This window comes from Sarcophilus harrisii, chromosome 2, assembly GCF_902635505.1.
Source record: "Sarcophilus harrisii chromosome 2, mSarHar1.11, whole genome shotgun sequence".
NCBI classification, from domain to species: domain Eukaryota; kingdom Metazoa; phylum Chordata; class Mammalia; order Dasyuromorphia; family Dasyuridae; genus Sarcophilus; species Sarcophilus harrisii.
Window position 1 is genome coordinate 500,857,982 of NC_045427.1, and position 13,064 is coordinate 500,871,045.

The window sequence follows — 13,064 nt, forward strand, 5'->3', positions numbered from 1 at the left end:
ATCCAATTTAACTATTTGTTATTTTGTATCTATGTTTTGGTTTATGTTTGGTTTATTTAGTTTTTAAATTGTAATTTTAGTTCATGAGTCTCTTTTCTGTTTTATTAATGTGTTAGCACATTTTCCTTTGTACATTACTTTAGCTGCATCCTATGTTTGAGTATATTGTCTCAATGTTAACATTCTCTTGCCCAATTCTTTAACCTAATATTTATTATTCAAAATGTTATAATTCTGTAAGAAAAGTAGCACCGTTATGGGGGAAATAACACTTAACCTTAAGTCATAAAACCTGAGTTCAGTCCCAGCTTACTGCTTGTGTGATTCTTCAGTGAATTATTTAACTTCTCTGGGACTCATTTTCTGCATTTTATAAATGGTAGGGTTGGATTAAATTAAATTTAAAAGCTTCAACTTTAACTCTATAATCCTGGCATTTTGACATGTTGATATTTCCATTTATGAGCATCTTTTGCTGCTCATATATCCTTTGTTGATTACTAATTTTATTGCATTATTAAGGATATGTTTATTATTTTTGTTAGGAAGTAGTAATTGGCTTTGCAGGAAATTAGGAATCCTATAAAGAAGGGTGAGGTAAGAAGTGAATGTGTTCCAAATATGAGAAAACACTTGTACAGAGGCATAGGAGAGGAGATGGAATGGTATACTATGCTAGGTTACAGCTAATAGATGTGATTGGAATCGAGAATGTATGAAGGCAGCAAAAAAAGAGGGGGACTGCTAGGTGATGCAGTAGATGGAGCACCAGCCCTGAAGTCAGGAGGACCTGAGTTCAAATCTGGCCTCAGACAGTTAACACTTCCTGGCTGTAACCCTGGGCAAGTCATTTAACCTCCAGAGAGAGAGAGAGAGAAAGAAAATATGAGTGTATAAAGTGAATAAATGTGAAAAAAGACTGAAAAAACTGACTTTGTATATTGGGCTGCAGATTTTGCGTTTTATCCTGCCTTATACCCTGAACTTGGTACTTCTCTGCATGTCAGAGTCCTGGCTTTCATCTGTGGACTCCACTTACCCCTTTATTCAGTTGAATTACTGATTCTCCATCCTTGGAGATAGGCTAGTAGCACTGAGAACTTGAGTGAGATCTTGGTAGTTGTACCTAGAGAGACTGTTATTTCTGTGCTAATCATGTGCTCTTTGAAAAACAAACATGATCTTGAGGAGAGGTTCCCTTCTTTTGTCTTCCCTCTTACTGCAGGAACTGTTTGGGTAATACATATGCCAATTTCTTCTTGAAAAGGAGCGATTGTTGGTATACATTTGGCCAGACTCTCTGTGGCTGCTTACATGTGCAGAATAAAACAGTCTTCTCTGTTTTCTGACATCCTGTCTTCCCCTTCATTTTCTGCTCCAGTTAGCTTTAAACAGGAAAAGAAAACAAACAAATAAGAAAACCTCTCTTCAAAGTTTTACTAGAGGGTATTTTATCTTTATTTAATGCTATAGATCTTTTTTCTTTCTCACTTATTGGCAGTATCTCTTATTTGAAGGACTTTCCTAATAGGCATTAGAGAGACATATACTTTGCATTTCCTAAAGTTTGGACATCACTAATCCCAGTGTAGTTATTGTTGTTGTTGTTGGCAACGATATTTTTGACAAAATAAACCAAATAAACCTCCCACAAAGATATTCCCAAAAATAGTTAATGCTTATTATATCCTTCTTGGTTGGCTTGGATGATATCTATACACCTATCTAGCTCAAAAGTATAAACTGTAGAGAAGAGGGAATTGATTTTCCAGTCAGAGGAGCTGGGTTTAAATATACTTCTGAAGCCTACTATCTATATGCTCCACACCCCCTCTTTTCTTTTCTTTTCTTTTTTTTTTTTTTTTTTTTTTTTTTTTGTTCTCCCAGTTTTCTCAAGGTGGGGTGAGAAATTGTGAACTTTTAAATTTACATCTGCTTTTGAGCCCTTTCCAAGGTGATGATTTTCCAGTTTTCCTCTGGCCCATTCACCTTTTTTTCTTTTACTGGAGAATTTTTTCCTCTGTACTATCTCATAACTAAATATATTTATTTACCAATGAGTCAATGTGATTCTTTTATTTTATTCTTGAAATAATTTGCTTCTTCTGATTTTTTTATCCTCTTATATTTTTTTGCCCATGAGTGTACTCTTTGTTTTTTTCAGTGTCCCTCAGATAATGTGAACATTTTTAAAAAGAGGAAATTTTTAAAAAGACAACCACAGCCCTAGATACACAAAAACTCAATTCTTTGCTTATATCTTCCTTGAACCTTATACAATGACTGGCATGTAGTAGGCATTTAATACATACTTCTTCCATGTACTCATTCATGTGACCCATTTTCTTTTAATGGATCAATGACTGCCTTATTTGAACTGGTTTCTTTTGAAGGAATAATTAGAATGCTTTTCATTTGTTGAAAGTCAAACTTTTAAAATTGATATTAAAGCTCAGCTTTGTAGAATGTTATTTTGCTCTGTCTTAAAAATAACATATTCCAATTTTTTTTGATTTCTCATAAATACAAGCTAGTCCCCAAATAATCTTCCTTCCTCCTTCCTTCCTTCCTTTCTTCCTTCCTTCCTTCCTTCCTTCCTTCCCTTCCTTCCTTCCTTTCCTTCAATATTTATTTTTGGTTATGTAGTTCTAGAATTTGACTGTGACAATTTTTGGTAATTAATTTTTGGATTTTTCTATTGCTGTTCCATGGATTCTTTTTTTCCTATTATGTTTGGTTAACTTTTATTTTCATATCCAAGTTTGCTCTCTCTTCCTTCCCACCCAATCAGTGAGAAGGCTAGAAAAATAAAATCCATTGCAAATACTTATAATCTTATTGTAATACTGGAGAAACTGAGGCAAGATAGAGATTAGAGAGTATTTAATAATTTATTAAATGGGAGAGTTTTACTGGGACCAAATGGATCCATGGTTTGGTCCCAGGGCTGAATGAAACTGTTGTCTCCAAGAATCCAGCAAACAATGTGAATTCTCAATGACCTATATACACATGGCTCAGACTCGGAGGGTAGACTGAGGCAGGGGTGGAGTCAGGGTGCTGAGAGTGGGAACGGGACTCTGACAATCAGGTTCTGACAGGATGGGGTGACCCACTGGAGATGGGGGGGGGAAGAACTCCAGAGATGGGGAGAGGCATCTTGATAAGACAGTATCTGACATTCCGATAGCTTGGGATCGGGAGAGGCATTCTGATGTTCTAAAACAAGATCTTTTATCCTTATCAAATATTCTGATAAAGAGGGAGGGGAGGTTTTGCAGGACTGAGCTTTGAGCTGATTTTTATAAACTGAAGCAGAGAAACTGGGTTGGGATAATTAGGGAGACTGAGTCAGGACAATAAAAGAGAACTGTGGCATAACAGTATGAAACAAATTTCTGCATCACCATTGATTACCCCCTCCCCCCCAAAAAAAAGAAAAGAAAGAGGAAGAAAAAAGAAGAAAGAAATAGAAGAAAATATGCTTCCTTTTTTACTCTGTTTATCAGCTTTCTATTTGGAGGTGGAGAGCATGTTTCCTCATGAGGCCTTTGGAATTATGATAGCACATTGTATTGATCAGATACTAAATCTTTTGAAGTTGATTATCTTTACAATATTGCTATTCCTGATATTTTCCTCACTGCATTGTTTCTTACCACTCTACCATCTGCTTACTTTATTTTGTATCCTTTCATACAGGCCTTCCTAAGTTTTTTTGAAACCATTCTTTTCATCATTCCTTATAGCATAATAATATTCCATCATCTATATATATCATAACCTGTTCAACCATTCCTCAATTAATGGGCATACCCTCAGTTTCCAGTTGTTTGCCATCTTGAAATAAATGGCTTTAAATATTTTTGTACTTTTGGGTTCTTTTACTTTTTATTTGGTCACTCTGGGGCCTTAGTAGTAGTATAGCTAAATCAAAGATCTTTGGATTCTTTCAGCCTCTATTTTGTCTATTTACATTACTTCTGAATAACTTTTCTACCCAATTTCTTATAGTAATATTCAGGAATTTATTTTTTCAGTTTTTGCAGGGAGAGATCTGTAATACTTAGTTATAGTTAAATTCTCTTTGTATACTAGTTTCATTGTTGAGAATTACTATAGTGTATTATCATTATTTGTGGAGTTCTTATGTATTCTTAGGGACATTTTGGTTTATTTCATTTAATTACTTTTTTCTTCTGATTCTTAACAAATTTCTTGTTTTAGTTCATTTGATTAACTTTTATTTTCTCCCCTGCATTTTCTTCATTTCAATTCTGTCATTCTCTTTTTCAGCAAGTCCATTATTTTGGATCATTTCTCTGTCATGATAGGTTGTTTATACAATTGATATGGCTTTTTTGTATCTAATTTTTTTATTTACAAATATTCTATTTGTTTTAATCAGCTCAAATCTGGCTTTTCACACTCCCATTGCATCTTCTTCCCCACTAATTAAAAACATCAGAAAAGCAACACCCAGTATAAATGGTCAATCCATACACATTTCCACATCGATTATATTCAATAAAAATATTTCATTCTATACTTTTTGTCCTTGATCTTTTTGTCAATAGTTGGGTAGCATGTGTCAACACTGAGCAGAGTCTATTCTTTTCAGTTATTTTATTGAGGGCATTCACTGCATTGTTTCTTACCACTCTACCATCTTGGCTCTGCCTCTCTCCACTAGCTTAAATTTTTTTCATGAGAAATCTAATGTCTGTTCTTTTTAACTTTTAAGTTTATTTATCTTTTAAAATTATTGGAATCATTCTGGAAGTTTGTGGAGTTATATATTTCCATTTCTAGGGTCTTTGTAGAATTTTTTTTTTTTTATGGTAAGACTTTTCACTTTGGTAGAAGTTCTTGACTAGGTTTTATTTATTGCAAAGTACTTATTCTTTGTACTGTCTTATTATCTATATTTGCTTATTTTTCTTATTTATCAGTACTTCTTAGTTTCACTCTTGGTTTTTTCTAGGGTGCCCTTACTATAATCAGATTCCTTTCTTACTGATAATCCCTTCCCTTTAGCAAAAGAGGCCCTACCTTGTATACCTCTTCCCCATCCACTGTTGTTTACTTCCTGAGACCATTGAGGTTGGGTAAGATTAGAGACTTGCTGGGACAGTGCCCCAGGCAAAGTACAAGAAGCCCTTGCAGCTTCTCTTGTTCTTCACTTTTAACTGGACTCTTCCTGTAAATAGTAGTATTTACTCCTACACTGAGTTAATTTTGTAACATGTCTCACACTTCTGGGCTTTGCTCTCCAACTTTTTTCCTTCCTGATTCTAGGATTGTGGTTGAAGTTATAGGTCCCAAAACACTAAGTGGTTGAAGAAGAGTCTATTTTAATTACATAAAAATATTAAAAGTAATGTAATTATAATTATCAGATTCAGAGAATTTTTTCTTATAAAATATAAAACCAATTTGTGTTAAAAAAAATCACTAGAAAACACAGGAATAAATGTACTTTTCCTTAATATTGTAAATACCATATGTTGGCAGCTAAAATTTCACAATTCACATTATACATGGTCTATAAGCAGTAATGACCTTTCCAATAAATCAAGTAAAGTAGGATTTTCTATTGTCACCATTTTTTGTTTAATATGGTTCTATAAAAGCTTTCCAAAGTAGGAAGAAAGAGGTGGGACCTCCTTTTTTTTTTTTTTTTTTAAAGGGAATTTTTCAAGATGATTAAGTGACTTGCTGAGGGGCAGAAAGTTAGTATATGTCAGAGGATAGTCTCAAACTCAGGTTTTCCAAGTTCTTAAGCTAGGATTTCATTCACCACTATGTTGTACTCTAAGAGCTGCAGCAAGAAAGCAAGAAAAGAAATTGAGGGAATAAATCACAGACAAGAAGCAAAAATTTTATTATTTGCTGATGATATGGTTTTCTTAGAGATTTTAGAGATTTAAAAAAGCTTAATTGAACTGATCAATAACTATTAAAATAGCACTATATACAAGATGTTCATGATTATTAACTTCTTTCTATAGTATTAACCTATTGGGAGAAGCTTTTGGATAAACAAAATAAATGCAATTAAAATGAGGGACAAACAATTGAGAAAAAACCTTCTTGAACAATTTTGATAAAGGTCTAATATCCAGGATATTATAAAGAATTGACATAAATCTATATGAATATGAACCATTCCCAATATAGAATTGGTTAAAAGATGACTAACTTTTTCTTAAATGAAGAAATGCAGCAATCATGTGAAAAAGTGTTCTAAATTACTCATAATAGAAATGCAAATAAAGAACTATGTGGTTCCACCTCACATAAATATTGGCAAAGAAGAAAGAAACATAGGAATTCTTGGGAGGAAAGACCCATACAATCTTGATAGAGCTGTGAAGTGATTCAGCCGCCTGAAAATTTGGTTTTGTACTCAAAAAGTCACTAAATTGATATACCTTTTGACCTAGAGATGTTCCTCTTAGGCAAATATCGCAAAGAGGGCAAGGACAGAGAAAAATACCTATACATACTGAATATTTAAAGAAGCTGTTTTTTGTTGTTGTAGCAAAGAACTAGAAACAAAATAGGTGCTGGTCAACTAGTATAGTTGAACAAATTATAGTATAATGAATGCCTTGGGATATTATTGTGCCAGAAGAAATGATGACTATCATAAATTCAGGGAATTATTGAAGCATTAATATAAACTGATGAAAAAGGAAGTGAAGCAGAACCAGAACAATCTGCGATGCCTACAATAATAATGTGAGGGGAAACAACATGGAAAGACTTCATAACAATTGACTAGCATAGTGACCAATAATTATTTTAGTAGACTGTTGAAGAACTTTATTTCCCACTTCTTAGCAGGGAGGTGATGGACCTGAGGTACAGAATTAAGTATGCTTCTTCAGGTATGGTTATTGTGTTGATTTATTTTGTTTGACTATACTTATTTATTACAAGAGAAAGCTTCTATTTTGAGGAGGGCAGGAAGTAGATTAATGATAAACTTGAGGCAAAAATGCATCAGTAGAACATATTTTTAAATGGATTGAAGAAAGTAGGCCTGGAGGATATTGAGTATTTTGTTACTACCATGTTAAACTACATACATACAGATATGCATGTATTTATGTAAATATAAGGAGATCCCACAAGTGGCAAAGACCCTTCCAGTAACATTGTGGGGTGGTTGTGTATTTCATTGGGAGGCAGAGTAGGACTGTCTAATCTTTTTTTCCTTCACCCTTCTCCAAAGGAACCTTTAATTCCTACCTGGTGGTGAAACAGGAAGTTGGGGCTCAAGGTCACTTTGCCTACCTTAGAAAAATGAGTGGCTTGAATTACATCTGTCAGCTCTCTTAAATATTGTTAGTCTGTGGGATATAATCAGATTTTAAACTAACTTCTGATCTCTGGGTCATAACTGGGGGAAGAAGCAGGATCCCAAGCATTAAATAAAGGTTTTACTACTTTCACCAATGAAAAGACATAGTCAAAATAGCAAAAAACCCATTTATCCAAATCATAGCAATATTGAAAGTAGAAAAGGTATACATAGGAGAATGTATACCAGATAGTCAGACAATGCAGAGTAAAGGAGCTCTCCCTTTGGGATTGAGATAACTCTGAGAAAGAGAGAGACAGACACAGAGAGAAACTGAGACACAGAGAAACAGAGACACAGAGACACAGAGATAGAGAAAAACAGTGACAAAGGCAGAGACAAAGACACCTACAATTCATCCACGAGGAAACTCCTGGAAGTCGCTTGGTTATGAATCTGGAAATAGGGAAATGATGGAGACCGCTAATTCTTCTCATGTCTTCCAAGTGTTTTCCTTCTATAACTTGAAGTGAGGTTGACTTCTTCCATCTTCTATCTGGAAGCCAAAAGCACCCAAAGTTATCCTCTATTTAAAGAGTCCTGAAAAGGACTGAAGAAAACTGGAGCTCTGCACTCACATTGGCCAGGGCATTCATCCCCATTGAGGAGAAAGCCCCATACCCGATGGCTTGGGACAGGGACTACATAGATGGGTCCATTTAAAAACCCTTCAACAGAATCTCTCAATTTCTGATACAATTCCCTTTCCTGTTCATTTTTGTATAATATTTTGTATAGTATTTGTATAAAAATAGTATTTTGTATAGTAAAATGTTTCTTGATGATTAAGTTCATAATAAATTCATTTTTTTAAAAAAGAACCTCTCCTTTTCCTTAAATTGGGCTATTATGAAATCTGTGTGTGACTTCTTATTATAGGATCACAAAAGAAAGCGCAAAAGAAGCTCGACGATCGTCTGGTCTACTTTTATATATTTGGAAATGGAGGCCCAGGGAGGTTGTGATTTGACCAGGGAGGTTAAGTGCTTGTCCAGAGTTACATAGATATCTGGTCTAAGAGAAATGACATGGTCTTAGACATGATGGAATTGGTCCTCAGTGTGAACAATACCTTTACTTATGTTCATAAATGCTATAGCTATGGCAAATGCTAGCAGGAGCAGATCTTATCTGCATGGCCTTTTCCAAATCGACTCAGTCTCTGTCCTGAGTCCCTTAGGTAAATAGGAATCTCAGCACTAAGCCCATTCATTAACTTTCCTTCCCTTTTCTGAGTCCTTGAGGCTGCAGGGGACAACTTGGTAAGGGGAAGCAACCACATTCTCCAACTCCCAGGAATTTCTACTTTATCCTTAGAGCTGTGGATGTCTGGTGGCCCTAGGCTTACTACTTGAGTTACAGATATGCCTTTGTGGAGCTCAGTGTCACAGAAGAGTAGTATGGGGAGGGAGTAAGGGTGAGTAATAAGATTTCCAAATTGTTCAACTGAATGAGGATATCTTAAGAATGAAATGAGAGGAATATAGGAAATGATGTTTATATGTGTGTGTCTTTTAGCTTCTTCATGTGTATATAGAAGTAAGACTCTTGAAGTTCTGTAAGATGTCTGTGAACTGAAAGTTGTACTTAGTCTGGATGGTAGAAAAAGTCTGTGCTTTTAGATTGAACTTAAATCTTGGCCTAAGCTCGGTGTCAAGGAGGGACATTTTCCCTTAGTGATGAAGTGTCTGGAGAGGCATGTGGTGGCTCACCTGAGGATGCCATGGAAAGAATGAATGAAAGGTTGGGGAAATATCATCACTTTCACACAGAGGATCATTTGGAGAGGAGATAGCTCACCAGACATTTCTTTCCTAAAATGTATTCCCTAGCTGTTAAAGAAACAAAGTTTGTATCTGGATGTGAATTTTATGGGATCATGGCTTCAGGGGATGGATGAGCCCAACATCACTGGTAATGAATGACAGGATCTTCACTTGTATAATTGTGAAATCAAATCAGACTTTCAAAAACCATGGGACTTGAGGCAATTCTCTATTTTCATGGACATACTTTATTAATTTTTCTCTGCACTTTTTTTGGTTTTCCTACTGAGTATTGGCTGTATATTACATGCACATGTGCTTGCAATTTGGATCAAATATAGTACAAGGTGATAGAGTTTGTCAAACCCAGACATTGTCAAGACTTAAAGGTCTAAAATGATAAATCAATCAGCAGATACATATTAAATGCCTACTATATGACTCTGGGGATACAAAGACAAAATTAAAACAATCCCTGCCATTAAGAAGAGCTTAGAGTCTATCAAATAATGGAAGAGGAAGCTGATAGTTACTATATAATATATGATGCTAAGTGATAGAATTGCTAAAGTTTTAAAATTTTTTATGTGAAGTCAATATTCTGTGTTTTAATATAACTTTGCAAGTTTGGAATTTGAAATTTTTTTTCATACTTTCAAGCTCAATTTCCCACATTCCTTTGCCATTTAAAATTTTACTATTTTGGGGGTCTCTTTTGATTATTATTAAAACACACAGAGGTTTCTCCCAAGTATGTCAGTGTATTTTGATACTATAAATCTTTGTTATGAAAGGCATCATGGCATGGTGTTTAGAAAACTGACCTTGAATCTGGATGATATGAATTCAAGCCTCTTTTGCTTATTTATCTGTGTGACCCCGGGAAAGTTATTGATCCTCCCTGGGCCTCAGTTTCCTTATCTACTAACTTACTATCATTCTTGTCTTTTGGGATAGTCTTTTTCTAAACAGGATATATAGTAAATCAAATGTGTGAATTAATGGCAGAGTATGTGAAGCAATTTTGGGACAGACTACTCAGCAGTGAATGAATCAGGTTGTGTAAAACCTAGCAAAGCCATCTTCCCATCATCACTGTGTGGTCCAACTTCTGCAGAAAGAAATAGCAGAAGGCTGGTAGAATGTATTGGTTTTTTACAGTGTCAAGAAATAGTGAAGTCAGTGGGAAGTACTTCAAATGATTCTTTGCTATCTTAATGATAAATAGCTTGGGACATTGGGATACTCCTGTGTAATCTGTAGAATGTGAAAATGTATAAAGGAGGTAAAAATGTTATTGTATTGTCAGAAGGTGGCAGCAGTAAGCCATTTGTTTTTCAAAGGACTGAACTATGACTTAAAAAAATAAACTGATGTATCTTCTATTTTCTACAGGGATTTCAGTACCAGTGTTAATGACATTCACATTGATAAGACCAACCCTCAGTGGCACAACTATTTCCTTTGTGGACTTAAAGGAATCCAGGTGAATGATGTTAAATAAGGAATCTTCTACCAATTAAGAAGATAAGAAATTGTGTCTTATGTTTAATACTATTTCTCATACTTTTGGTCATACAGGGTGATTTTAGCTTTCATTGGGCTAATTTTCTGCCTTTTCCTATTGAAAAGATCTTAATTGAGGCCTCTGGCTTCAGTAATGAAGGGGATGGGGACAAGAACTCCAGCTTTGATAGAAAAGGGCAGAGGTGTGAGTAATTTTAACTTCTACTGGACTTTTTTGGAAAATATGGTTGAGGTAAGGAAACCCCCAGCATCTAGTTTGGTGGCCATTGAAGGTAGCAGTGACCTTCTTTTAGAGGGGTTATTTGTAGATAAGGAATTTCCTCAATTGCAGTTATATATTTATAGGTCCATACCTATGATTTCATTGGAGAAAGGAGCTCTCATAAATGGATGGTAACTTAGAATCTTAAAAAGTTCCTTGAGGAATTGAGCAGTTAAATGACTTTCCCATGATCATTCACTATTATGAATCAAATATGGGACTTGAATTGAACTTAGGTCTCTCTGACTCTTTCCCTCTGTGTTGTCATACTGCTTGGATTATATATTATTGTTAAGTGGTCCACATATTTATGAGGCATGATAAACTGGCAAGCCATACCTGTTTCTGGCTTTCATTTTGTTAATGTTTTCATTTGAAAAGATATGTGCAGATTCTTGCATTTATACTCTATTGTAATGTCAATATATGTGTTGTGTTTTTTTTTTTTATAGAAACACATATAGGTTGATTTTCATTCTGGCAAGGAAGTCTTCACATGAAAGAACAAAACCATCTCAATTGAGTATTGTATAATAAAACAGAGGTTTTTTTTTTTTATTATAGCTTCTTATTGACAAAACATATGCATGGGTAATTTTTCAACATTGATCCTTGTAAAAACTAGTCCCATCTTTTCCCCTCCTTCCTTCCATCCCCTTCCCTGGATGGCAGGTAGTCCCATACAAGTTAAATATGTTAAAGTATATGTTAAATACAATATATGTGTACGTATTTATACATACAACAGAGTTTTTAAAGAAGTAATGAAGTTATGTTATACTAAATATTCTCCTAGATATGTTACAGAACTAGGTTGAATATCATTGGATTTTTGTTTTGAGAACAAGAAAATGAAAAGAAAATCATGGTTTTCTTAGGTGACCAAGGCATTCAAATGGTAAGAGGTAGACAGGCAGTTTCCAGCTGAGCAATAGTTTGTATTTCAATAATTGTTTTAAATCTGGAGATTTGAAAGGAGAGGTTGTAAGCAATAGATGTTGTCCTTATGAGTCTGTTAAGTGTTTCTGAGAGCATGATGACTGTGCTATTATCGTTCAATAGAACACATGTACTATCATTCCAAGAAATCCAGAGTGAAGCTTTAGCCATTACAGAGATGCATCAGAGCCATCTCAATTGCATTATTCCATGATCAATTGAGGTAGCTTTCTTCTTTTCATTTTTTTATTTTTCAGGTCCAAAGAAATCTCTCATGTGAAGACTTTCTTGTCAGCATGAAATCTTTACATTGCTCATTTTAAGCAATCTAGATATTAATGGAAACTTCAGTATTTGGAATGTATTTGCCTGGCAAGAGCTACAGGATTTTTTATGCATTTTGGATAACGCACCTTAAATGAAGCAGGCTATTTGGGGGTGGAAATTGTGGGGATGGAGGGGGGTCGGTGTCAGAGAATCTGTTTCTGAGTTTTAGGTCTTGACAGAAAATCTCTCAGTTGATGGCTCATGTGCAAAGCAGGTTTGTAGACTGAACTCCTGGCAGAAAATCTCCCTCAATGTGAGGCTGTTAGGAAACATTCAAATTCAAGTGCTAGGAGGGTCCAGAGGATAATCTGTTTATATTAAATTGAACATGTTATCCTTCTGGGATAGAGCTGTTGCAGAATTTGGCAAAACCTATTTTCATCTCTGAAAGCACAGTACATTTTTATTTAAACATTGCGTGATAAGTTTGTAAGCCTGATTCACGTTCAAGACACCCTGTGGATTGGTTTCTGGTTAAATCTCTAAGGGTTGTTTTTTTCTTTCTTTCTCTCCCCCCTCCCCCTTTTTTTTAACAAGCTGTCTGATGTTCTGCATGAAAAGGGTATTGGCAGCAGCAGTGTTTCAGTTTATAATTTGTTTGTATTTCTGGAAAGGAAATTTTTAGATGATTTGAAGTGAAAAAAGAAACCTAGCCAACTGAGTAACTGAGTCTTTTTACTTATAGACCACGTGAGTTTTGCCCACTAATTTTAGGGAAAACTTTTAGAATCTGTCCTTTGCAGAAAATAAGACATTTCTCTGGTTGTTATTATAGCTTGTTTACAAAATCTCTCCCTAGCATGTTGCATGTGACAGTATGTCATGCAGTGGGATTTCCCACTTGCATGACATTTTGTTTTCTGCATATAGTATT

General features: G+C 34.9%; 1 protein-coding gene across 2 annotated transcripts in view; it reads left to right on the plus strand.

Moving 5' to 3' along the window:
- The window catches only part of GALK2 (galactokinase 2), a 151,026-nt gene that overhangs the window by 50,173 nt on the left and 87,789 nt on the right, over nt 1–13,064 (plus strand). For both annotated transcript variants that reach the window (XM_031955172.1, XM_003755926.4), the window contains exon 4: nt 10,531–10,621. In XM_031955172.1, coding sequence (XP_031811032.1) covers nt 10,531–10,621 — 91 coding nt within the window. The remainder of the gene's footprint in view (nt 1–10,530; nt 10,622–13,064) is intronic.